This window comes from Ostrea edulis, chromosome 4 (genome assembly GCF_947568905.1).
Source record: "Ostrea edulis chromosome 4, xbOstEdul1.1, whole genome shotgun sequence".
Classification (NCBI taxonomy): domain Eukaryota; kingdom Metazoa; phylum Mollusca; class Bivalvia; order Ostreida; family Ostreidae; genus Ostrea; species Ostrea edulis.
In genome coordinates this window covers 88,439,399-88,466,480 of record NC_079167.1, presented here as the reverse complement: position 1 = coordinate 88,466,480, position 27,082 = coordinate 88,439,399, and the positions used below count along the sequence as shown (strand labels likewise).

General features: G+C 35.0%; 1 protein-coding gene across 1 annotated transcript in view; it reads left to right on the top strand.

Annotated features, from left to right (window-relative positions):
* Positions 1–26,256, top strand: part of LOC125671095 (protein phosphatase 1 regulatory subunit pprA-like) — a 36,251-nt gene extending 9,995 nt beyond the window's left edge. Inside the window, exons 9-15 of the mRNA XM_048906551.2 lie at positions 414–469; positions 717–840; positions 1,450–1,584; positions 7,838–7,901; positions 10,634–10,715; positions 23,473–23,583; positions 25,251–26,256. Of these exons, the coding sequence (XP_048762508.2) occupies positions 414–469; positions 717–840; positions 1,450–1,584; positions 7,838–7,901; positions 10,634–10,715; positions 23,473–23,583; positions 25,251–25,311 (633 nt within the window). The 3' untranslated portion in view covers positions 25,312–26,256. The remainder of the gene's footprint in view (positions 1–413; positions 470–716; positions 841–1,449; positions 1,585–7,837; positions 7,902–10,633; positions 10,716–23,472; positions 23,584–25,250) is intronic.
* Positions 26,257–27,082: the final 826 nt, after the last annotated feature.

Below are 27,082 nucleotides of genomic sequence, written 5' to 3'. Positions count from 1 at the left end.
ATACTGCAACAATGAATTTCTAAGTCTGTTTTCAAACAGTTTGGATTTCATGGTTTTTATGTCCAATCTATATGAATGGTATGGCCTAAATTTATATTTATATACGGTATTTACTTCAGTTTTTAATGTCACAATTTTGACCTACCATGAAAATAGCAAAAATTAAACTGCAGTGAAAATCAGGCTGTATTCTGAATTATAACTAAATTTTCTAATTATTGTCATGTAATTACAATGCACTGCATATGTGAGCAATCTGGAGCTACATCAGCAAAAAGTGAATGCATTTTCATATGATGTTACAATGAATATGCTTTCACATAGATGTATAAGACAATTTGATTTGCTCTTTAAGAAACAGGATCAATATACTTAGTATTTGTAACATTTGATAGACTGTGATTTTCTTGCAGACTTTAAATGTTTCCTGTAATCAGATAAACAGTTTAAGACCACTAGGAAAGACCAGGTAAGTCCATCTCATACTCTCACAGTTTTATGTTGTAGAGATGTTTTTATGCCCCCTTTGAAAAAGGGGGTAGAGTAGTTTGCAACTTTACACCCGTCTGTGTCGGTCGTTCAGTTAATAAACCAAGTGTTGTTTGCTCGGTAGCTCAAGAACTCTTTGCTTGACAGACATCAAACTTGTTATTCTGGGGGCATATATGTTTCTAAAACATATCTTGTTGATTTCGTGATAATCTTTTCCTTTGTAGGAATCTTCAAGAGTTATATACTTCAGGGAACCGGATTTCTGAGCTCTCCTTTGTTCCTGAGTTTTTCCCCCGACTGGAGGTTTTCAACGTCAGCTGTAACAACATCAAAACATTGGATGAAGTGGTTGGTATTATTTATTATTAGTGGACAATATAATATGTAAAACTGAAATAGATTCCTTAGAACTTTATGTAACTCTATCGTTGTTCAAACAGTCAGGCACGTCAAGCTGTAGAACGAGGACGGAATATTTTGTGATATTTACATTTCCAGTGTTTTTGTCTTTCGTATTTTTAAAATCATATCCTCATGAATGCATTCCAGTTGTGAATGATGTGGATATGAATCTTGATGAGTATAGTACGTCTATGTTAATTGCTGTGAATTATTAAAGAAATTAAAGTAAAATGTAAATATAAAAAATAAATTTCACTTTTGAAAATACATGAGAGTATGAACTGCAATATTTCAAACAGACATACTTTTCATGAAGTGCTAACGCCAGCATGAAGCATTGCAGTTCATACCCTCATATATTTTCCCAAAAAATTCATTTTCTAATTGAACACCTTTTTCTGTATTATTTAACCACTCACAATTTCTTCCCCCATATGTCATGCAAGTTTTATTGAAACAGAGTGCATGATGTAATCTTTAGAATTTTGAAATTGATGATGACACATGTAATGAGAGATATTATTTGTGGTGAATTGTTTGTGTTTTTTTCCCCAGTGTTATTTAGAGAGGTGTGAGGACATTGCCGAGCTGTTTCTTTATGAGAACCCATTTTGTGCCCCCGGATCCGAGCATTCCCACTATATGGCAGAAATCCAGGCAGTCATTCCTCAGCTGGAGATCCTTGATGGGGTCAGTTGGATTTTGTATGTTCATTAAACAGAAATTAGAAATGGGATTATAATTCTGTATCATATAAGATAACCTAAATTCTGTAAACAAACAGGTATTTGTGTGATGTCCTAGTAGTGTAGTGATTAACAGTACACAAACAAACAGGTATTTGTGTAATGTCCAAGTAGTGTAGTGATTAACGCACAAACAAACAGGTATTTGTGTAATGTCCGAGTAGTGTAGTGATTAATGCACAAACAAACAGGTATTTGTGTAATGTCCTAGTAGTGTAGTGGTTAACAAACAAACAGGTATTTGTGTGATGTCCGAGTAGTGTAGTGATTAACGCACAAACAAACAGGTATTTGTGTGATGTCCGAGTAGTGTAGTGATTAACGCACAAACAAACAGGTATTTGTGTGATGTCCGAGTAGTGTAGTGATTAACGCACAAACAAACAGGTATTTGTGTGATGTCCGAGTAGTGTAGTGATTAACGCACAAACAAACAGGTATTTGTGTGATGTCCGAGTAGTGTAGTGAATAACGCACAAACAAACAGGTATTTGTGTGATGTCCGAGTAGTGTAGTGATTAACGCACAAACAAACAGGTATTTGTGTGATGTCCGAGTAGTGTAGTGATTAACGCACAAACAAACAGGTATTTGTGTGATGTCCGAGTAGTGTAGTGATTAACGCACAAACAAACAGGTATTTGTGTGATGTCCGAGTAGTGTAGTGATTAACGCACAAACAAACAGGTATTTGTGTGATGTCCGAGTAGTGTAGTGAATAACGCACAAACAAACAGGTATTTGTGTGATGTCCGAGTAGTGTAGTGATTAACGCACAAACAAACAGGTATTTGTGTGATGTCCGAGTAGTGTAGTGATTAACGCACAAACAAACAGGTATTTGTGTGATGTCCGAGTAGTGTAGTGATTAACGCACAAACAAACAGGTATTTGTGTGATGTTCGAGTAGTGTAGTGATTAACGCACAAACAAACAGGTATTTGTGTGATGTCCGAGTAGTGTAGTGGTTAACGCACAAACAAACAGGTATTTGTGTGATGTCCTAGTAGTGTAGTGGTTAACAAACAAACAGGTATTTGTGTGATGTCCGAGTAGTGTAGTGATTAATGCACAAACAAACAGGTATTTGTGTGATGTCCGAGTAGTGTAGTGAATAACGCACAAACAAACAGGTATTTGTGTGATGTCCGAGTAGTGTAGTGATTAACGCACAAACAAACAGGTATTTGTGTGATGTCCGAGTAGTGTAGTGATTAACGCACAAACAAACAGGTATTTGTGTGATGTCCGAGTAGTGTAGTGATTAACGCACAAACAAACAGGTATTTGTGTGATGTTCGAGTAGTGTAGTGATTAACGCACAAACAAACAAACAGGTATTTGTGTGATGTCCGAGTAGTGTAGTGGTTAACGCACAAACAAACAGGTATTTGTGTGATGTCCTAGTAGTGTAGTGGTTAACAAACAAACAGGTATTTGTGTGATGTCCGAGTAGTGTAGTGATTAACGCACAAACAAACAGGTATTTGTGTGATGTCCGAGTAGTGTAGTGGTTAACACACTCACTTCTCACCGCTGCGACCGGAGTTTAATCCCTGAGATCAGTAGTGGGTTGTATATGAGAGGTTATACTGGTCACCCACTCAGACAAGCGGGTTTCCTCGGGGTACTCCATTTCCTCCCACAAAATGATCCCCTAGAACCAACATCCGTGCAAGTCAGTCAATAGCTAGTATATAGCTAATGTTCATTGGGTTTTTTTTTAATGTCTGATTTAGGAATTTAAGATTATTATTACATATATGTATTTGCATGCAAGAAATATTTGTGAGATAAAACGCATTTGCCTCACAAATTTTTGTCTTCACAAACAAGTCATTACAGTGAGAATTCTTTATCATGTTAATGCCCGTCATGGCGTGGATCATTTGTTTTTAAAATTTTATTCAAAGACCTGTGACTTTCTTTTTTTCACTTCTAATCTTATGCCCGAGCACTTGGTGAAAGAGAAACTGTTACCGAGTCTGTTGTGAGTGGGGCTCAATCCAACCCATGATCTACTCCTCAAGAAGCTTGTTTTTAATCTGGTTAAGGTAACAATTCGCAAAAGTGTACTACCTAAATATGACATGTGTTGAGATGTGCAACTTGCATGTAGTTGCAACTGAACCCCTATGAGAGGTTCACAGCCCCCAAATTTGGTCAAATTGTTATTATCCCCACTGAAAGTGGGTTCTTTTTTTTTTTTCTTTTTTTTTTTTTTTTTACATATGTCTGTAAAATAAATATAATAAGTATCACCCACTTTTAGCAATTTAATCACCCATTTTGTGATTGTTTAAAAGACATGTAACTATATACATGGCCACCATATGCTATGTAAAACACCCAGTTTTACAAAACCGTGCCTCTTGGTGTTGTCGGAGACCCTCCATGTTGTGTAGATACACACCATTTCCTTGTTACTCTGTTATCAATAAAGCATTTTAGTTTTATCAAAAGAAGAAAAAACGCTTAATTACAAAGAGGATGAGACTACAGAGTCCATTACAGAATGGTAATATGCAATGGAAAGCCACATTGTCTGCAAATAGCCCTACTGGGAATCAATCACAATCCTACTTGATTTCTGATTACTATCATTTAAACACTGCATAAGCTGTTTCATAGGTGATTGATCAATGCTCGTTATCTCATTAAATCATCGATTAGCTTCTGATACGTCTTTCAGTCCTTTAGATTTGTAGGAGATTGTGTTTTCATTAAATGTAAAATGCATTTATATTATCTCCACCGGGGCCCACAGTTGAGTATCATTTTAGAGTTATATTTTATGCAGGGTTATAGGAATACCATATAGATGGAATTATTTATCAATGTGTTGATAAATTTATGCCTCAGTAAAACTGTTATTTATTAGCATGCCTGATATTATAACAGAAACAAAATCAATCTTTACTGTACACAAACCTTTGCCAAAAGTAAGTTCCCCCAAAAATTGATACAAAACTATCCTCTTTCAAATAACTCATGTCATACATGTATGTGGTTCAATTTTTATGAAAGTCGGTACTTTTTAAAAAAAAAAATATAATTTTCAGGTGATTGGACAACTAACTATAGTGGAAATATATGATGATATTAAACAGAAAATTGAATTTCAGTGCCCTAATTTTCTGTTTAAGTACAGGTAGGTCTTGTTAATATAGATATTAGTATTTATACAAAATTGTCTAAGATTGAAATAATAATAGCTGGGCCATTTGTTCTTTTAAACTATTGATAATTGTATTCATTGATTTCATTAATCATGGACATCATCAATTATTTACTTACATTCAGTAAATCACGTGGGTTTGAAATTTTACATGTATAAATTTCATTCGAAGGTGAAACATGCATATACTCTTTAAAAATATCTATTCATTCTACTGGGTGCTTAAACGATATTCTAATTAACTGAACTGTCTGTCACATGAACGACTACTGCTTTGATCTGGTCAGACGCACCAATTATTTTGATGCACTAATACCTGAAGAAAACTCCAAATTAAATGACAGATGTATTCACATGCAATCAAATTCTCATGCATTTCTTGCTGTTGTCATGTGTTTAAAGATCCGGAAACAATCGCTGGTGTATCCGTCCTTTGTTACCCACACTTGGTTCGCCTTTCTTCCTAACAATGTTGTGCATTGTAAAAAGCATCAGACTTATTGGTCCCTAGTGTAAATGTGTGTCAATAGAAATAAATTGTTGGAAATTTGCTACCATTTGGTAATGGTTCTCACTCATGTGATTGCATCTGTTACATAAACACATGTGCACACTTGTGATTTGAAGAGACTGATATTAAATCACAGCTGAGTGCATTGTAATGTATGGCAGTGGTGTTCAATTCATTAAATATCGATTGATTTAGATAGTAATATCCAATAGGGTGTAGGTTTGTTCATTGTTGAACATTGCAGCCATGCATTGCAGATACAGAGGGTACAATATGTACACAAATTGATGTAATGTCTTGATCTGTAAAGGCTGTTTACTCAACACATCAACGCAAAGATCAGTTAAAACTTAATCAGGGAGTCGTTAATGGGACAAATGATCGATGCCATCAGACATCTTTTCTTTACAATTTACACCTTGCTAAAACAGACTCGGAGATAGATTTTTTAAATTAATTTCCGGATTAATGTATGAATTTTTAGTGAATGCTAATGTTTTTAGTAAGATATGCTCATCTGGATCTAGAACATGAGTAAATTTCAGATACATGATGCAAAATAACGGAAGAGTAACTGAGTTTGGATCTAACAAAAGTTGGGCCTGAAGGTGAATTGTCTAAATAGTTGGTGGCCAGATCAATGAAGCCAAACTTTGTGAAAATAAATTTTTTTTTTAGTGTTTAAATCAAAATGTTTCTGCTGAAGTTGGTTGCAATGTTGAATTTTGAAATTCATGGATTTTTTAACATTAAAGGGACTGGTTCACGATTTTTGAAAAAGATATTTTGCATTTTTGATATTAAACATAGAAAATATGACTTATTTAATGCTTACAGCCAAAATTGTGACCTTCTGAACGTAAGAATAAAAGCAATATTTTAGCCTTAAATCTATGTTATGTAAACAAAGACTAGAGTCTTTGTACCTCACCTGAGCCAAAGGCTCAAGTGAGCTTTTCTGATCAAAATTTGTCTGTCGTCATCGGTGTCGTAAACTTTTCACATTTTCAACTTCTTCTCAAGAATTACTGGGCCAATTTCAACCAAACTTGCCACAAAGCATCCTTGGGTGAAGGGCTTTCAAGTTTGTTCAAATGAAGGGCCATGTCCCTTTCAAAGGGGAGATAATCACAAAAATGCAAAAACAGGGTGGGGTCATTTAAAAATCTTCTTCTCAACAACCACTGGGCCAGAAAAGCTGAAATTTACATGAAAGCTTCATGACATAGTGCAGATTCAAGTTTGTTCAAATCATGGCCCCCGGGGGTTGGATGGGGCCACAATAGGGGATCAAAGTTTTACTTACAAATATATAGGATAAATCTTTAAAAATCTTCTTCTCAAGAACCACTGAGCCAGAAAAGCTGAGATTTACATGAAAGCTTCCTGACATAATTCAGATTCAAGTTTGTTCAAATCATGGCCCCTGGGGTTTGGATGGGACCACAAGGGGGATCAAAGTTTTACATACAAATATATAGGAAAAATCTTCTTCTCAAGAACCACTGAGCCAGAAAAGCTGATATTTACATGAAAGCTTTCAGGCATATTTCAGATTTAAGTTGGTTAAAATCATGGCTCCCAAGGATAGGATGGGGCCAAAAGGGGGGATCAAAGTTTTGCATACAAATAAAAGCGGCTTAATTCTCTTTAAATATGTAAATGTGTGAAAATACAAAATACTGTTGAAAGAAATGTTTTACTAAAGTGGAAATATAAAAACCATTTCATATTTGCAAGTAATATCTTAGATATTGTACTTTTGACCAGCAATATAATGTAAAATGATAAGAATTCTATGTATTTAATTACTCCCTAAATACTTATAACTTACTTAGTTTGTGTATCAGTCGACCTCGGTTTATCAAACAGCGTATGAGAAACTTACTGAGTACATTCACTTACGCAGTGATGAATATTAGTCCCACATGTAAACAAATTGTTTCGCGTCTCACTTAATAATGTACGAGAGTTCTGCAAAGGGAAATAACTTGGACGTATCTCAAAACCGGCGTATTGTAATGTTTGCTATTTCGTCATAAATGCGATGCAGATATGAACAATGTGCGTATGAATCTTGATAAATATAATACGTCTTTTTTTAATGGTTGAGAATTCCAACAGAAATGAAAATAGAATGTAAATATAAAAAGTAACTTTCTTTTTTGAAAATACACATGGGTATGAACTGCAATGCTTTGTGCTGGCATACTTTTCATGAAGCGTTTGTTAATTCATTTCATTAAGTAAGCTGGCAGATAGTGTCGCAGTTCATGCCCCCATGTATTTACAAAAATGAAATTATTTCTCAAGTATGTGTAATATTGAGGTACACAAAGTCATCCGCTACACCACAGTACAATGTACCAATTCAAAATCTATATTGAGAATGAATTAGTTCTTGTTCAAAAGGATCACAGGTGGCCATTCCTATTTTCCTTTAATTAGTGCTCAAATTAGTACCTGTGTTACTGGTTTTGATTGACAATTTATTTATTTGATTTGTAGGCACACATAAAAAGACACAACCATCGAGGAGCCCCACTAATGAGGCCTATGTCAGCTTCAACAAGTAAGTGAGAAGCACGCTTGTGTCAACAAGCAGCATAGCGCATCCCCAAGTCATACGTAGCAAACTTTAAGACATTGCCTCTATATTATAGAATTGCCATCAATAACATATAACTGCATGACCAACAAAGTTTTCTGAATATATGTGAAGTTATAGTGTGGGACACTGAAATCATATCTACTGTTATATGATGTGAGGTCTTTGTGTAGATGCACGTATGATATGGAACGGTGATTAACAAGATTTCTATCATTATTTATATTAAGGACTGTAAATGCAGTTTTCTGTAAACTAAATGAGCCTGACTTCACACTGGTCATTTAAGGAATGATTTTAATTCTTGGGAAAGTTATACGAGTATAACCTGGTTTGGGTCAGTTTATGAAGCGGATTATAAAAAAGCTAAAACTGACCCAAACCAGGTTATACTTGTATAACTTGCCCCAGAATTAAAGTCATTCCTTATAATTTAATGCAGGAGACAAAGATACTAACTTTCATTTATCAAAATGTACATAAACTCGGAAAAATACAAGTCAACTGAGCCGCGCAATGATTCACTTAGCAACAATGACGGAGCATCTACAGACTCTGTTAAGGTCACCATCTTAACTCGTCAATTTGTCTTAGTTCAACAGAGCCTAGCCTCTTTATTAAATTTTTGAATCGAAAGTGAAGTTTGTCATGACAGAAAATATGTGTAGACTATGCATGCAATGCATATTTCGCTGCCCTTTAGAGATCAACTTTGAAGTCGCTCATCTTCGACAGATTGAGAAAATACGGAAAATTGAATTGTTTAGGCCTAGATCTACCCAAAGTAAGTCTTCAAATATCAGAAAATGCAATAATTTGCGGCTTTTAACTCTGAGAAAATTTCTACTACATGAAAACTTACCCTTGCATGCAGAGTTGTCACTAATAGTAAATCCAACACAAGAAAATTTGTAAGCAAGTGACAAATCACTATTCACATGTCAATGTGACTGACGTCATGTGGTAAAATGTGACGTGTAATTTTTTTGTTTGCTTTGTTGAAAGGCGGATCAGCAATGAAACACCCCCCTTCCCTTTCCCCCAGTGAGAAATGTATTTGAAAATGAACAGGACAATGCTTACTTGGTAAATCATTAAATCGAATATAGTATCTTTGTTTTAATCTATTTTAAAATTATTCTGTCATCATACAGAGAAAGATGATTTACAACAGTGATTAGCATACAAGAATATGCTAATTGACAACGAGAAAACAGTATGTGTATCAAACCGAAGTATCTTATTGTACATGTTGACTTTCTATTCCATAGAAGGCTGAAAACAGTGCTGCAGTGTAAATTTAGAGAGAGAGAGATAAAAAGATAGTTCCGGCTTCTGGTTGTCAAGGGTGTGTGTCCCCATACCAAACCAGGTTATACAAAAATAACCTGCATTCCTCAATTGAAATTTGACCAATCAGAGACAAGGGTACAATAAGAATTAAATTATGTTGCTTTAAAGGGCCTTTTCCATCTTATATATATATTGTACAAATGACTAAATGAAGAAAATTTTCTTTTTCCAAACTATTATTTCAAAGTTCCCTTTTCCAACCAAAATCATGCTTACAACTAGCTGTCATAATTAAGTTCTTATCAGCAAAATTTCGACAATCATCAGATTAAATGTAGGTAGGTTTAGACGAATCTGATTAAAATCAGATCTTTGATCCACTCCTGACATTTATTAGATGGGAGTGGATCGAAGATCTGACTTTGAATATACCTCTCAACAAATTTACTTATTTTTGTGACTTGTAAACATCTCCTCAATGCCAGCATAGTGAGTTTAACACAAGGTTTTTATATGAGACTGTATCAGCAATGCTGTATTCATTTCATAGAATTGTTAAAATATTCAAAATTGTTTATCTTCATTATGAAACTGTGTTTTAAGGTATAAACTGCAGTGGCAGATCTAGAGAGGGCTTGCACCCCCCTCCTCCCCTCCTCTGCTCCTCCCTCCTTTGGTTGAATATTTTTAACAAAATTATTCTCTTTTTTACCATTTTGGGGCCTTCAACCACCCTTATTTTGGGCGGAAAAGATATAACTTGGGCTATTCCCCAATTCTGGATCCACCACTGAATTGTAGAGACAAATGAATTAACATTTCAACATTTTAGTTGATAAAATTGCCTATTGGATATTTAAGATTCTGCTTAAACATGACACAAAGCTCTAATTCATAAGATTTCATCCTGACAGTCATCATTAAAATGTTGCATGTAAAGCTAGGACAATGAAAGTATGATTTGTTAGTAAAAAATTTATGATGAGGAAAGTGATTTTTGGATCCCTAGACATATATTTAACACTGTGATTACAATAAATCTGGATTTGTTGATGAAAAATTGATAGATCTAGTGATTTTTTCTTCATTAATGTTGCAATACTTTCCCTGTATGATGAAGAATGAGTCTGAAAATATCATGAATCCAAGATAATTGAGAGATGCATCTTATATTTGCCTCTCATTTCAAAGTGATAAATATGCAACTGCTTGCAATCCCTTGTGGCTTAAAGAATTATAAGGCAATATATTGAATTAGGATTTTTTTCTCACATTTTGCTCAGAAGAGAATTGGATTTTGTCGATTTTACGTGGTATATGTACTTTGGAAATATGACAGTTCTTACGCAATTAGACTAAAAAAGAAAATCAAATTAATGATTGTGGTTCATTTGTCTCCCTAGTTATAAGCGTCAGACAAGTAGAGACACAGATGAAGGCAATGGACAATGAGATGGCGTCGTTTGAGAAGAACATTCTAGACAGGTAAAACATTACATACAGGTAATCTGTTACATACAGGTAAACCATTACTACAGGTAAACCATCACATACAGGTAAACCGTCACATACAGGTAAACCATTACTACAGGTAAACCATTACATACAGGTAAACCATTACATACAGGTAAACCATTATACACAGGTAAACCATTACATACAGGTAAACCATTATACACAGGTAAACCATTACTACAGGTAATCTGTTACATACAGGTAAACCATTATACACAGGTAAACCATTACATACAGGTAAACCATTACATACAGGTAATCTGTTACATACAGGTAAACCATTACATACAGGTAATCTGTTACATACAGGTAAACCATTACATACAGGTAAACCATTATACACAGGTAAACCATTACTACAGGTAATCTGTTACATACAGGTAAACCATTATACACAGGTAAACCATTACATACAGGTAAACCATTACATACAGGTAATCTGTTACATACAGGTAAACCATTATACACAGGTAAACCATTACTACAGGTAATCTGTTACATACAGGTAAACCATTACATACAGGTAATCTGTTACATACAGGTAAACCATTACATACAGGTAATCTGTTACATACAGGTAAACCATTACATACAGGTAAACCATTACTACAGGTAATCTGTTACATACAGGTAAACCATTACATACAGGTAAACCATTACATACAGGTAAACCATTACATACAGGTAAAACATTACATACAGGTAAACCATTATACACAGGTAAACCATTACTACAGGTAATCTGTTACATACAGGTAAACCATTACATACAGGTAAACCGTTACATACAGGTAAACCATTACATACAGGTAAACCGTTACATACAGGTAAACCATTACATACAGGTAAACCATTATATACAGGTAAACCGTTACATACAGGTAAATCATTATATACAGGTAAACCATTATATACAGGTAAACCATTATATACAGGTAAACCATTATATACAGGTAAACCATTACATACAGGTAAACCGTTACATACAGGTAAACTGTTACATACAGGTAAACCATTACATACAGGTAAACCATTACATACAGGTAAACCATTATATACAGGTAATCTGTTACATACAGGTAAACCATTACATACAGGTAATCTGTTACATACAGGTAAACCATTATATACAGGTAAACCGTTACATACAGGTAAATCATTATATACAGGTAAACCGTTACATACAGGTAAATCATTATATACAGGTAAACCATTATATACAGGTAAACCATTATATACAGGTAAACCGTTACATACAGGTAAACCATCACATACAGGTAATCTGTTACCTACAGGTAAAGCAATATATTCAGGTAATTGGGTACATATAAGTACATGACCATTGGTCAATGAATAGATATCTGTCCCCTTGTAATGTTGATAAGAATTTAGGGATGTAAATGTGTATTTTGGCAAAGCACTACTACATGTGTACAAATGAGATGTTTACATACTACATTTTCTATATACAGTTTTATATTGCTGCAGTTTAATTTTTGCTATTCACTGTATGCCTCCTCCATAAATTCAAATCTGTAGCAAAAATAACCTACCCATACTATTTATACGGAGTGGACATAAAAACCATGAGAAAATGGATTTTGACAAGAAATCATGAAAATAACTTGGAAAGAATTTAAATCTGTACACATGATATGCATTTGGGTCGATATTTTGTTTTAGCTCAGCTCAAGTGAGATTAAGCCCATCATCTGTCATCTGTCAGTCGATCGTCTATTAACTTTTAGCATTTCTCATTTTCCATAACCACAAGGCAATCTTTAATATTTTCCACAAAGTATCTTTTGGCTAAAAGGAATATGTTTCCAAGGGGAGATAATTATGAAGATAGGGTGGGGTTTTGAGAAATCTTCTCAAGAACCACTGGACCAGTATAATGTCAAAACTTGCATGAAAGCTGTCTAATTTCAAAAAATATGTTTTTCAGACTATGACACGCCCCTTACTATGTATTAAGGATATATACAAATTCTTTTAAGATCTCATTCTTAAAAATCTCCAGAACACAACTGATCAATTTGATGTCGTGGTATCCTTATGTAGTGTAAAGATCTGACTTCACCTTATGTAGTGTAAAGATCTGACTTCACCTTATGTAGTGTAAAGATCTGACTTCACCTTATGTAGTGTAAAGATCTGACTTCACCTTATGTAGTGTAAAGATCTGACTTCACCACAGATTTTAGTGTTTTGATGTACTAGTATCCTTATGTAGTGTAAAGATCTGACTTCACCTTATGTAGTGTAAAGATCTGACTTCACCACAGATTTTTGTCTTTTGATGGGAAAATGCACATTTTTGTAGCTTTTCTTTCTGTGCATATAGAGGGACTTTATAAGCAAGATTCATACCTTTTCTGCATAATTATGTTTCTTTCAAACATATGAAGCGAAAAATTTATCGTTTTCACGAAGTCATTTGTTGTAAGAATTAGTAAACAAGCACTTGAAACAACACTTTTGGTCTAAGAGCTCTAAACAGACAATAAAATCTTTATCTCTGATGTCCTCTAGTACAAGAAATTAGCTGTAAATATCATCATTTGACATGATTTTGTCACATGGGAATTGAACTTTACTAGAATTTTACTTCATTATAAGTGCTCTTACCTTGATATTGTGAATCCTTTCGGACTACAATGGTTGAATTTTGGAAAACTTGCAATCCTTAATATTTACATTTTCAATGTTTTTGCCTTAATTACATGATATCTCTACAAATTGTAATGATAGCCATTTCCTCATGAATATGTTGCAGTTGTAAACAATGCACACATGAATAGATAAATATAGAACGTCTATTTTAACAGCTGGGAATTCTGACAGAAATTGAAGAAGAATGTAAATACATGTATAAGAAATAAACTTTGTTTTTGAATATACAAGAGGATATGAACTGCATCGCTTCACAATGGCTTGATTTTGATGAAGTGCTAACATCATTACATGCTTCCTGAAGTTCATACCCTCATGTATTTTAAAAAATGAAATTCATTTTTTAAATATGCTTGATAAAGTTTGATGTGTATGTGCTGAAGATGGTAGCAAGGTTAGCATATTACATTGTCTGAATTTGATTAATCAAAAAATTCAGATGCCTCCTTCAGTGCCTTAAATCTGGAATTTCCGATGATGATAGCCACTTAGGGTGGTTTTTGGACTGCGCGTAGGAAATATGCATCATAGGTGGAGGTATTGCAAATGAAAAAGTGATAGTGGATCTGTTGTCATTTGGTGTGAATGAAAATTGTTTTTGAAAGAGTTTATCAAATCAGCATGAAATGATTTAATTTCGAAAGATTTGATAATATGCAAGAAGTACATATGTCAAAAAGGCAACAACAAAAAATTGGAGAAAAAATGATTTTCAAAATTTTATTTCAATGAATATGAACAAAAGACACTAGTGGATTTGTAGTCGGGGTCTGTGGGTATCTGATTCCTTAGCTACATATATACAAACACATCAATCTATACAAATAATTTCACAAAAGATTTGTATCCCCATCTTGTGACATAGTGTCATAAAATGTACAAGTCTTGATACTGCAGTGTCAGCTACCTAAATCGGATGTGTAAACACTAAACTTTAGAACTTGTAGATTTTAACAGGTATTCACAATTTTACCTGAGGCTAAAAATCACATGATACATGTATAACATAATACTCAGCACCTGGTCATAACTAAGGGTCAGTACATTAAGGTAAACAACACCTGGTTACAGATGGAGAATGCTATTTTGAGAGCTTTTTAGCATTACTAAGAGTACACGTTTGACCTTTGTTTTTATGTTATTTTGTACAGTGATTATTCTACAGGAAACATCAGACAAGTTCATTCACTCACTGTGTATATATATGCATTGAAAATGTGACCTACCTCAATTTTTCTATTTTCTATGGGAATTTGTGAAAACATTATGATCCTTGCCTCAAACTTTGTAAAAACAGAAAAATGACAGTTGAAGTATAGGGAATCACATGAAGACGAGGTATAGGGAATCACATGAAGACGAGGTATAGGGAATCACATGAAGACGAGGTATAGGGAATCACATGAAGACGAGGTATAGGGAATCACATGAAGACGAGGTATAGGGAATCACATGAAGACGAGGTATAGGGAATCACATGAAGACGAGGTATAGGGAATCACATGAAGACGAGGTATAGGGAATCACATGAAGACGAGGTATAGGGAATCACATGAAGACGAGGTATAGGGAATCACATGAAGATGAGGTATAGGGAATCACATGAAGACGAGGGATCCTTTCATAGCTTCATTGTTTTGCAATTAACCCAAGTTCGTAGTCAGTCATTATGTGCACTCGGCATTGCACTTGGATAAGCTCCATACTGTAGGTAGTGCTTTCCTTTGCAGGAACCACATAGTTAATACTTTATAAAAATTGTGTGCAAGCATTATCTTTGTCCTGTACGAAGGGTGTGTGTGTGTGTGTGTGTGTGTGTGTAAAATACCCATGTAGTACAGGAATGCCCCACTTTGAGTAGTCATTGTAATGCCCTATTTTGAGTAGTCATTGTAATGCCCTATTTTGAGTAGTCATTGTAATGCCCTATTTTGAGTAGTCATTGTAATGCCCTATTTTGAGTAGTCATTGTAATGCCCTATTTTGAGTAGTCATTGTAATGCCCTATTTTGAGGTGTCTTTGTAATGCCCTATTTTGAGTGGTCTTTGTAATGCCCTATTTTGAGTAGTCATTTTAATGCCCTATTTTGAGTGGTCATTGTAATGCCCTATTTTGAGTAGTCATTGTAATGCCCTATTTTGAGTGGTCATTGTAATGCCCTATTTTGAGTAGTCTTTGTAATGTCCTATTTTGAGTAGTCATTGTAATGCCCTATTTTGAGTAGTCTTTGTAATGCCCTATTTTGAGGGGTCTTTGTAATGCCCTATTTTGAGTAGTCATTGTAATGCCCTATTTTGAGGTGTCTTTGTAATGCCCTATTTTGAGTGGTCATTGTAATGCCCTATTTTGAGTAGTCATTTTAATGCCATATTTTGAGTGGTCATTGTAATGCCCTATTTTGAGTAGTCATTGTAATGCCCTATTTTGAGTAGTCATTTTAATGCCATATTTTGAGTGGTCATTGTAATGCCCTATTTTGAGTAGTCATTGTAATGCCCTATTTTGAGTAGTCATTGTAATGCCCTATTTTGAGTAGTCATTGTAATGCCCTATTTTGAGGGGTCTTTGTAATGCCCTATTTTGAGTAGTCATTGTAATGCCCTATTTTGAGTGGTCTTTGTAATGCCCTATTTTGAGTAGTCATTGTAATGCCCTATTTTGAGGGGTCTTTGTAATGTCCTATTTTGAGTAGTCATTGTAATGCCCTATTTTGAGGGGTCTTTGTAATGCCCTATTTTGAGTAGTCTTTGTAATGCCCTATTTTGAGTGGTCATTGTAATGCCCTATTTTGAGTGGTCATTGTAATGCCCTATTTTGAGTAGTCTTTGTAATGTCCTATTTTGAGTAGTCATTGTAATGCCCTATTTTGAGTAGTCTTTGTAATGCCCTATTTTGAGGGGTCTTTGTAATGCCCTATTTTGAGGGGTCTTTGTAATGCCCTATTTTGAGTAGTCATTGTAATGCCCTATTTTGAGTGGTCATTGTAATGCCCTATTTTGAGTGGTCATTGTAATGCCCTATTTTGAGTAGTCATTGTAATGCCCTATTTTGGGTGGTCATTGTAATGCATTATTTTGAGTAGTCATTGTAATGCCCTATTTTGAGTGGTCATTGTAATGCCCTATTTTGAGTGGTCATTGTAATGCCCTATTTTGAGTAATCATTGTAATGCCCTATTTTGAGGGGTCTTTGTAATGTCCTATTTTGAGTAGTCATTGTAATGCCCTATTTTGAGGGGTCTTTGTAATGCCCTATTTTGAGTAGTCATTGTAATGCCCTATTTTGAGGTGTCTTTGTAATACCCTATTTTGAGTGGTCATTGTAATGCCCTATTTTGAGTAGTCATTTTAATGCCATATTTTGAGTGGTCATTGTAATGCCCTATTTTGAGTAGTCATTGTAATGCCCTATTTTGAGTAGTCATTGTAATGCCCTATTTTGAGTAGTCATTGTAATGCCCTATTTTGAGGGGTCTTTGTAATGCCCTATTAGAGGGGTCCTTGTAATGCCCTATTTTGAGTAGTCATTGTAATGCCCTATTTTGAATAGTCGTTGTAATGCCCTATTTTGAGTGGTCATTGTAATGCCCTATTAGAGGGGTCCTTGTAATGCCCCATTAGAGGGGTCCTTGTTTTTCTTTTTTTCACTTATTAGTACTTCACATATTATGGAACTGAACAACTGCAGTGAGTGGTAGTTCTGGTGTAAATGCCAATCGCTCTAATCACTCCACAAGATCTTGGTATCCAAAATGTGACACATTACTCTGGAGTCTGAAAGCATTATGCTTTGAAATCAGACTCTGGAATAATGTGTCACATTTTGGATATGCAGTGGATTTACGTATGACACATAGACTGATGCTCCGGTTAAAATTTGAAGCTGTACATCTGACATGATTTGGGTTCATTTATAAAATTGTTCTCTTTGAATCATAGTTTTAAGAATGTGTGGGACACTTTAGATTACAGCTTCCTGTAATTAGACCTGTAAAAAGGCAAGGTTCCAATCCAATTTAATTTTGAGTACTTGATACATATATTTCGTGTGATTGACTGGTGCCAGTCTGGGGTCCCGGATCACTGTCACTGGAGTCTTTAGGAGGTTGATCTGTCATAAAACACCGTCCGTTTTACGGAGATGCAATGTTTCATTATTTGGGGCTCAAACTGTGTCTGGTTTGTTTTGACCGGAGGGAATACTTTACATCAATTTATGTATATGTGTGTTTGCTGATATAGGTTTCTGTTTCTTTAAATTCTGAAGCATCACAAAATATTACCACAGTTAAGCACATAGGTGCCACCATTATGGAAATAGCATCAGAAATTTATTTCCTATTTCAACCATTTGCATTTCATTAACTGACTTTGAAAGAAGAAAAAATCTATTTTCATCTGGTTTCCTTGTCCTTAAACCAAAAGGTTCCATATGATTGACTTTAAAGTGTATATATATGAACAGAGTTTTCCTATGTGCATTCCTTCTACTGGTCAGTCTTAATTGTACTCAAAAGACATGAATGATCTCGTACTGCTTTTAGGGGCTATAGGGAATTAAATTATGAAAATCCTGTGGATTTAAACTAGTGCTAATTATGACTGTGGGCCAGATCTGCCTGATTTAGAGTACACGTGAATTATTTGAGAAAATGCTGGTGAACAATGTGTTCCTCTCTAATCTTAACGAAGTATGATTCACTTTCTTAGCTGAGTGGCTTTACTTGTTGGGGGCCTGATGAGATTTTCTTTCCTGATTCGCTTATGGTTTTCTGTAGAGAGACAAACTGATTCTAGCAATCAATTAACTCGGGTTAATGGTGTAAGCACCGATCATCATAGCTGGTACATGTTGAGGGAGACAGCAGGCCCCAGTGTTCTTGTCGGACCATTCCAAGATGTGATCTATGGTTGTTCATTGGACTGGTTGTATGTGGCTAAATGGCAGCGGCTGATCCCGACTTAGACACTCAGTTGTAGTTCTATTGTTTGGTCCAAGATTAATTTAATCATTCAGGGTAAAAGTGTGGGCTAGAGAGAAGGAAATAATATGCCCAGTTAATCAGCTTTTTTACCTCAAGGTACATTATACTCAGTCTGCCTCTGCATGCATGGAGTTATTTATTCTATTGTTGGGAGTCTTAATGCTTGCATGCCATCCATTAATGGCGTATAGAACTCTGCTCTCTATGACAAGGTCTGCGGATTTAGAAGCTAAAAGCAGGAAAGGAATGTAAAATAAAAGAAATTTTGACTCCAAAATCGGATTAAATACTTATTACAACTTGTGTAATGGCATGCATGGGATATGAGGGGCTTCACTTAAATTTGATACTGGGTAGTCTGACAGGAATATTAAATACTTATAGAATCCTAGTTATGGGTCATAACATTGGTTTTGGTCCACTTAAGTCTGGCTCTAGGTATGATATTGTTTTATAGCATTGATCAATCAATTTTTTTTAATTGCTGGAAATTTCCCAATACTGAGTACGTTAACTTATCATTATTTTCCTTTCACTGAGAGGTTAGTACTGTAAAGGGAGAAATATTCGCTTGGGTTTAATTTTCACCATATTCGCTATTATATTAACAATCACAAAAATAAATACATCGCAAAGTGCTGTTCAAAGTATTTTGGAGTAAACACGAATGATTCAAAGGAGTTTATCCACAAAATTTAAATCATCAAGCGATTAAAAAATTCACAAAATTTTAATCCCACAAAATTAAAGGCCTTTACAGTAATTCATAGAGATCACATGACTTTCTACATATTTTGATTAGCACTGAGATGATTGAAGATTTGTGTTTTCAGGACTGTCTGTAAGATTAGGAGTAGAATGTGGTATTGCGATTACACTCATGATGCTTATCCTGTCACAAATTCAAAGTCAATGTAACCAGAACCTACAAATTGAACTTCTATTATAGAATTATGACAGTCCAGTACATGCAACACTCTGCACTTCAACAAGTTTTTTCATCAATGAATGTCTGAATATTCATGAAACTTTGTCACTTCAACAAGCATTTTCTTCAATGAATATTCATGAACCTTTGTCTTAATTTTGGTGATGTGATTTTCAAGTGATCGAATATTGCCTCGGGCCTCTTGTATAGAAAATGATCTTCACATATTGTCAATACAGTGAGCTGATCTGAATAGTTAGATCATGTCTTGTTAACAAGAGTTCATTGTTAGATCAAACGAGACACGTATAACATTGACCTTGATCTGTTGATCCTCACCTGTCAACAAGATGTGGTCCAACTATTCAAATCAAGTAATTACTAAAGCAATGATGAATGAATTATATACCCATTAGAATTACTGATGGGCAAAAATATGAAACTAAAATGAAATTATTCTTTGTATGTATATGCACTCTTTAGCATGGTCAATTTTCACGAGAAAAAAAAATGTCTTGTGACATCATCAATGATGTGAAGATCCAGAAAGTCAGATCACTTTCTGTGAAATGAACACACAGAAAAATGATGGCAAGAAAATACTGCAATTACTGTACTCTGCAGCTTCAAATTCTCCTCTCAATCTTTTCACATTTACTTGTCTGAATCTGTTTTCATGCAGTTTCGTATTCATGGATTTTGTAATTTCAGGGCAATGGCATGTATTGAAAATAGTGAAAAATAAACTTCAGCAAAACATATGGCTTTGTACTTATACACCATCACACAATTTTTTGTTTTTCAATTTATTTCTTGTACTTTGAAATGGTGCTGTTTATTTCCGGAGATTACCTTAGGGCATATCAAAAGTGAAATCTATTGCATTTAGGATGCTGTATACAGTTCATGTTGAACTACTCTCACCGACATGAAAGTTTATACTATCTTAGACTCAATTTTTGTGGACTTTTTTTTCCGGGGTTGACAGGAAGATAAATGATACCGTAGGACAGCAAACAGATTAAATGACACCAGCTTTGTATGAATTTATTTAATTTCCTTCAAATGATAAAATAATTGATCTGTGGCTGCCTTTGATTGGTAAGTTAAAGTGTCCAGATGTTGTGATATTGATTTGGCGGAATACAGCGATATCTGAGGTGTGATGAACAATGTTTTTAGTTATTAAGTAGGCAGGTATTGAAAAACAATCCCTGTAGCAGCGTAGAAGCGAATTTCAGTGCAAACAACAGTAACAGGAACTAGAATTTGAAAAATCACAAGATGTCTCAGCTAGAGAAAATCTCATATTAACACAAAGTTGTATCTCGGGGGGGGAAAAACCAATTTCAGGGTCCACACATTGCAAATACACAAGTCCCACTTGAGATAATCTACTGAAATTCTCACAATGCTAAGCAACATGAGTATTAGATACTTAAAGCAGTTACTAACATGATCAGGATGAGAGCTAGTGTTATCAGATCAACTTAAAGCTCTGCTTCAAGAGACACATGACAACTTGCTGTGTAGGTGTTTAGGTGTTACAGATTCTGTCCATAAATATAATCAAGAGATATACGGTGTTATGTATGACTTTCAATAAAATAAAAGCAGGATACAGTATTTAGCACTGATATTGTGATTCGACAACAGGTAGTTTAATGGCGTCATATGTCTTTAAAAAAATTAAAGTATATTTAGTCTTCATTCTCAACTGTGCAAATTAGAATATAATTTCTCATTAAAACAACTCCCAGGAGCGGATCAAGGAGTTTTTTTGCCAGTGGTGGTGGGATGTTAATTTGATTCAATGCAATCAATATCAGTCGTGTAATGTTTAACATTACCAGCTCTAACCACCAGGAGATTTCCATCTTTAGTACCATATCGAACAGAATAGTTCATTTGAATTTTATTACTGTAGGTGCAGTACTTAATTGAACAGTTCTACGAATAGGCAGGTTCTATAGCTTGTTTTCTATTAGTACCCCTTTTTGGTATAGAAGGAAACATGGGCATTCCGATTTCCTCATCGCTACCGTAAAAAGATGCATTAACAATTCATGCTGCTTTATTACAAACGTTCACATTACCAAAGATAGAACAATGGTGATTAAATGTTGAAGGTCACATTGAATAGCATTTTGACCCAAGCATTTAACACTGTTTAATTTAAGGGTGTTAGGAGGATGAAGTTGAGTACCGAGCACGCACACCAGGGGTCTGGATGCATTGTACTGCGTATTCATTTTTGATGAAGTCAATGTCATTTGAAAGTCACAGAATTATTGATGTTCAGGGAGTCTATATCTCAGACTTCTGGGTAGGTCAACATGTAGTTACAGGGACCTTAGTCAGGTGATACCAGCCAGTGACATTGAGGTAATATTGAGTTTGTACATGTATATACAATGTATCTTCTCTATGTCTTTGGTTCATATCAACTTGAATGGGTCTTTATAACAACAAATTGACCATGCATTGAAGTCCCATAATTGCTATATTTTACAGTCACAAGTATATACATACATGTATGAATGTATTTGCCTTCACTGTGTATGATATTGTGTTTTGTACCATGTTTTTGTACTGTGATTGTAGCATGCGCAAATGATGTCTTTCTGTGAAGTTAGACAGTGCAAACTGATATCACTTTAAACCCATGTAGTTGCACATTGATAGCACAATTTTTTGAACATTAAGCAACACACCTGAAAATTGTTGATACATCATACCTGTATCATACACAATTATTGACATTTTTAAGATCAATATGATGCTTTTACCACCTAAACAGTACAATTTTCACCTCACTCTCTGGATTTGGGGAATATTGTACTTTGAGGTCAGCTCATATCTCTTATTGACCAAGAAAATGTTAATAATTTAATTGTTTATCATATGATTGGATAATTTAAAACATTGCAATTAGTGGCCTTACAAACAATACATGGTCGGCCTTCTTTGTGTACAGCTAAAGTGCAAGACCTAATGAAAGTGATTAGAGATGTAAGTTTTCAATGATAATTACCAATCATATCAATTCGGGAAATCCAAATTTATTTTGGGGCGGGTGTTGGAAAAATAAAATATATTCACACGTCGTCTGTAAAGATTTCATACTTTCGACTTCTTCTCCAGAACCACTGGGCCAATTTCAACCAAACTTGGTACAAATCATGCTTGGGTGAAGGGGATCCAAGTTTGTTCAAATGAAGGACTATGCCCTTTCAAAGGGGAGATAATCACAAAAATGCAAAATTAGGATGGGGTCATTTAAAAATCTTCTTCACAAGAAACACTGGGTCCAAAAAGCTGAAGTTTACAAGAAAGCTTCTTGACATTAATGAAGAGTTACTTGCGAATATATAGGGAAATCTTTTAAAGTCTTCTTCTCAAGAACCACTGAGCCATGAGATTGGAGATTTACTTGAAAGCTTCCTCAGTATTGTTATGGGATAAAAGCAGAGATCATTAATATTTCTATGATACTGTTCATGTGTTTTCATGATTCATCAAAAAGTGTGATTGTTGCTGTCAGTAGGTTGTCTGAGCTTGTAAAACATTACTTCATCTGTTTCTCTGTTGCAGATTGTTGCTGTCAGTAGGTTGTCAGAGCTTGTCATCTGTTTTTCTGTTGTAGATTGTTGCAGTCAGTAGGTTGTCTGAGTTTGTCATCTGTTTCTCTGTTGTAGATTGTTGCTGTCAGTAGGTTGTCTGAGCTTGTCATCTGTTTCTCTGTTGTAGAGTGTTGCTGTCAGTAGGTTGTCTGAGCTTGTCATCTGTTTTTCTGTTGTAGAGTGTTGCTGTCAGTAGGTTGTCTGAGCTTGTCGTCTGTTTCTCTGTTGTAGAGTGTTGCTGTCAGTAGGTTGTCTGAGCTTGTAAAACATTACTTCATCTGTTTCTCTGTTGCAGATTGTTGCTGTCAGTAGGTTGTCTGAGCTTGTCATCTGTTTCTCTGTTGTAGAGTGTTGCTGTCAGTAGGTTGTCTGAGCTTGTCGTCTGTTTCTCTGTTGTAGAGTGTTGCTGTCAGTAGGTTGTCTGAGCTTGTCATCTGTTTCTCTGTTGTACAGTGTTGCAGTCAGTAAGTTGTCTGAGTTTGTAAAACGTCACTTCATCTGTTTCTCTGTTGTAGATTGGAGTCCTTGAGATTTTCCTGTGGCCTTGACAGCACAGATACACCTATGTCCTCCAGAAATGAACCCTCCTCAACTTCGCACCAACGGCCGTCCAGTAAAAGTAGTAGGTCAGTGATCAATATAGATGACGAAGCTCAATAAATAGAAAATGAAATTTTTAATTTTAGAAAAATAGTGGAGTTTTTTTCCGTTTGGTTTAGATAACACATGTATTGGGTGCAATGAGAAAAGAATAGATAAAAACAAGCATTCTGAATATCTCCTCATTTCAGTTTTTCACCAAGAAACTACACAGCAAGTTTGTCGTCCCCCCCCCCCCATTTCTTTGTGAAATGTTTTTCCCAATTTCAAGCAATTTCAATTCCTACTTTTTTTCCAATTGAAAGGCCCTTGATATCAAGACCTAAATTTAAACCTGTATGTATCACTTATCCTCAAGAGCCGTAGTGAGATCAGTATTGAATCCAAACTAAATCAGGATGTTTGCATAGTTTTTGATGAACTGTATCTTTGTTGTTCTCAATAATAAGATTTTTCATTAATTTTTCTATATGTCCCTATGTAAAAGTTTAATTCTTAGCACAAATAGTGCCACCCACCTCCAGGGGTTATGGTGTCAAAAAACTTATAATCTATACTCTATGGAAAAATTCTTGTATATTGGTTTGACAAATTGTACTTTTAGGGTTCTAAATGAGATTTTTTTTTTAAATTTAGAATTTTCTAATATACAATTTAACACCCTCCAACCCCACCCGGCATGGACATCATTATTTTAGAAAACTTTTTTAAAATTTTGGCTTTTCTGGTTTAGCATTTCTTGAGAAGAATATTTTTTACTCACTCCACCTTATTTTTACTATTTCTTAATCATCTTCCCTTGGAAGGTGCATGACCCTTCATTTGTACAGATTTGCTCCCATTGCCCAAGGAAGCTTTGTTTGAAATTTGATTTAAATTCAGCCTAAAACTGATTATTGATAAGACTATGAAAATGTAAAACGTTTATGCTAGACAGATATACAGACAGACAGACAGACTTCCACAGATGGACTGAAATACAGACAGACAAACAGACAGACTTATACAGGCGGACCTAAATATAGACAAACAGACAGACTTATACAGGCAGACCTAAATACAGACAGACAGACAGACAGACTTATACAGGCAGACCTAAATACAGACAAACAAACAGACAGACTTATACAGGCAGACCTAAATACAGACAAACAGACAGACAGACCTATACAGACGGACTGAAATACGGACAGACAAACAGATGACAAACAAGCTCACTAAGTGCAGACGGTGAAATGAGACAGACATGCAGGCTGATTTAGAGAACACCCTCTGTCCTCTCTCATATAACTGGTAGCTAGGGGAACACAGAAAATCACACCAATGTTTGATTTAACTGGTAGCTAGGGGAACACAGAAAATCACACCAATGTTTGATTTGTGTACAGAAGTAGTCTTTGATCCTAAAATGATTCTGATATGCTGCAGTTCTTAAAAATCGACTTAAACATTATATAACAGGAATTATCAAACATTTAATGTCTCTCTAAAATGAAAGATTGATTTATATTTAAACTAAGGACAAAGGGCAATGTTTTGTTCAAGGTCAGATAATCACCAAGAGGATTTAAAATACATGCACTGAAAATCAATTTAGATGATGCTTTAACTGAAGATGCCATCATTTTTCTCTCATAATAACACCACACATGGGAAAGATAATTAAGAATGTTATCTCATTGTACGATTTCAGTCGCTCCAAGATTCGAGATGCCCTGCAGTTTGCATCACAGCATTTTGATGATGCTTCCTGAATATTTTCCAACAAGCTGTGTCAACAAATTGTGGACTGTGATACTTCATCTTGCTTGTTTCCAATGTTTGTGCTGTTGTTGTGTTAAGGACTTTTTCCAGCTGCCAGTTTATTTATTCTAAATACATGTATTAAATAAATTTTTGTCTGTGTTGATTAAAATAAGATTTAATCAAAGCTAGCGTATAGCTATATATTTATCTGTACTTATCACTGTTTAATCATCACTTTTTGTATTTTTCCATCCACTGAATAAATTGATTTCCAGACGTTATCGAGTTCATCTGAGATCTAATATTCTTCTCACCATGTACTCGTTTTATCTCTCTATTTGGAACACAATAAGTTTTTGCTTTGTGTGGGTATTTCAGTTGTGATGTACTTACACACTGAGTACGAATTTTAGATCTTCATAGTGGTCTTCACCATCTGTGATTTACAATGTAAAGAACAGCTTGTTTTTGTAAAATACATGGTATTTGAAACACAGCTGACTCATATGTTTACTACCTAATATATTGATCAGTTGCAAATTTCGCTATCAGCCCATTACCATATTGCTTAGGATTCATGGTTGCTATTTGTGGTGTTATTTTTATAATTTTAGATATTATTTGCAAATAATCATTTTATTATTGTATGTAAATGTCAAGCATTAATATTACATTTCATTCACTCAGTACATAGTCAGCTTGTGACTTTAAAAATCTGCAGGTCTGGTCAATTATGGAGAGGCCCTGTTATGTAATAAGCCATCTGGTAGCGTGCTTCATATGATACAGGAATACTAAACAATGGATGCAGACTTGTGGAAATTGAAATTTAGAATTTTCACGCGCTTCACAAATTAACTTTCAGTTTTACATGTACAACCCACTGTTTGTGTATTTAAAAACACATGAGACAAACAAGAAAATAAATAATTTATTTTGAAATTTTGAGAAAATTGTTGACTTTTTCTGATGATCAATTGAGAGGTTTTTATGATTTGTGTGTGTTGTTTGTTTGTTTGGTTTTTTTTTGTTGTTGTTGTTGTTTTGGTTGATTTATATACGCCCGTCGAAGACAGGACGTATTATGGTATGGCGTCGTTCGTCTGTCTGTCCGGACCTTGTGGGCAGGATACAGATTGAACCATAAGCCCCAGGATATTATAACTTGGTATATTTGATCACCATGATGAGAGGAAGATGCCTATTGTTTTTCAAGGTCAAAGGTCAAGGTCGTAGTATCACTTATTAGGAAAACCTTGTGGGCAGGATACAAACCGAACCATAAGCTCCAGGATATTATAACTTGGTATATTTGATCACCATGATGAGAGGAAGATGCCTATTGTTTTTCAAGGTCAAAGGTCAAGGTCATAGTATCACTTTTTAGGAAAACCTTGTGGGCAGGATACAAACCAAACCGTAAGCTCCTGGATATCATAACTTGGTATATTTGATCATCATGATGAGAGGAAGGTGCCTATTGTTTTTCAAGGTCAAAGGTCAAGGTCGTAGTATCACTTATTAGGAAAACCTTGTGGGCAGGATACAAACCGAACCGTAAGCTCCAGGATATTATAACTTGGTATATTTGATCACCATGATGAGAGGAAGATGCCTATTGTTTTTCAAGGTCAAAGGTCAAGGTCATAGTATCACTTTTTAGGAAAACCTTGTGGGCAGGATACAAACCGAACCGTAAGCTCCTGGATATTATAACTTGGTATATTTGATCATCATGATGAGAGGAAGATGCCTATTGTTTTTCAAGGTCAAGGTCGT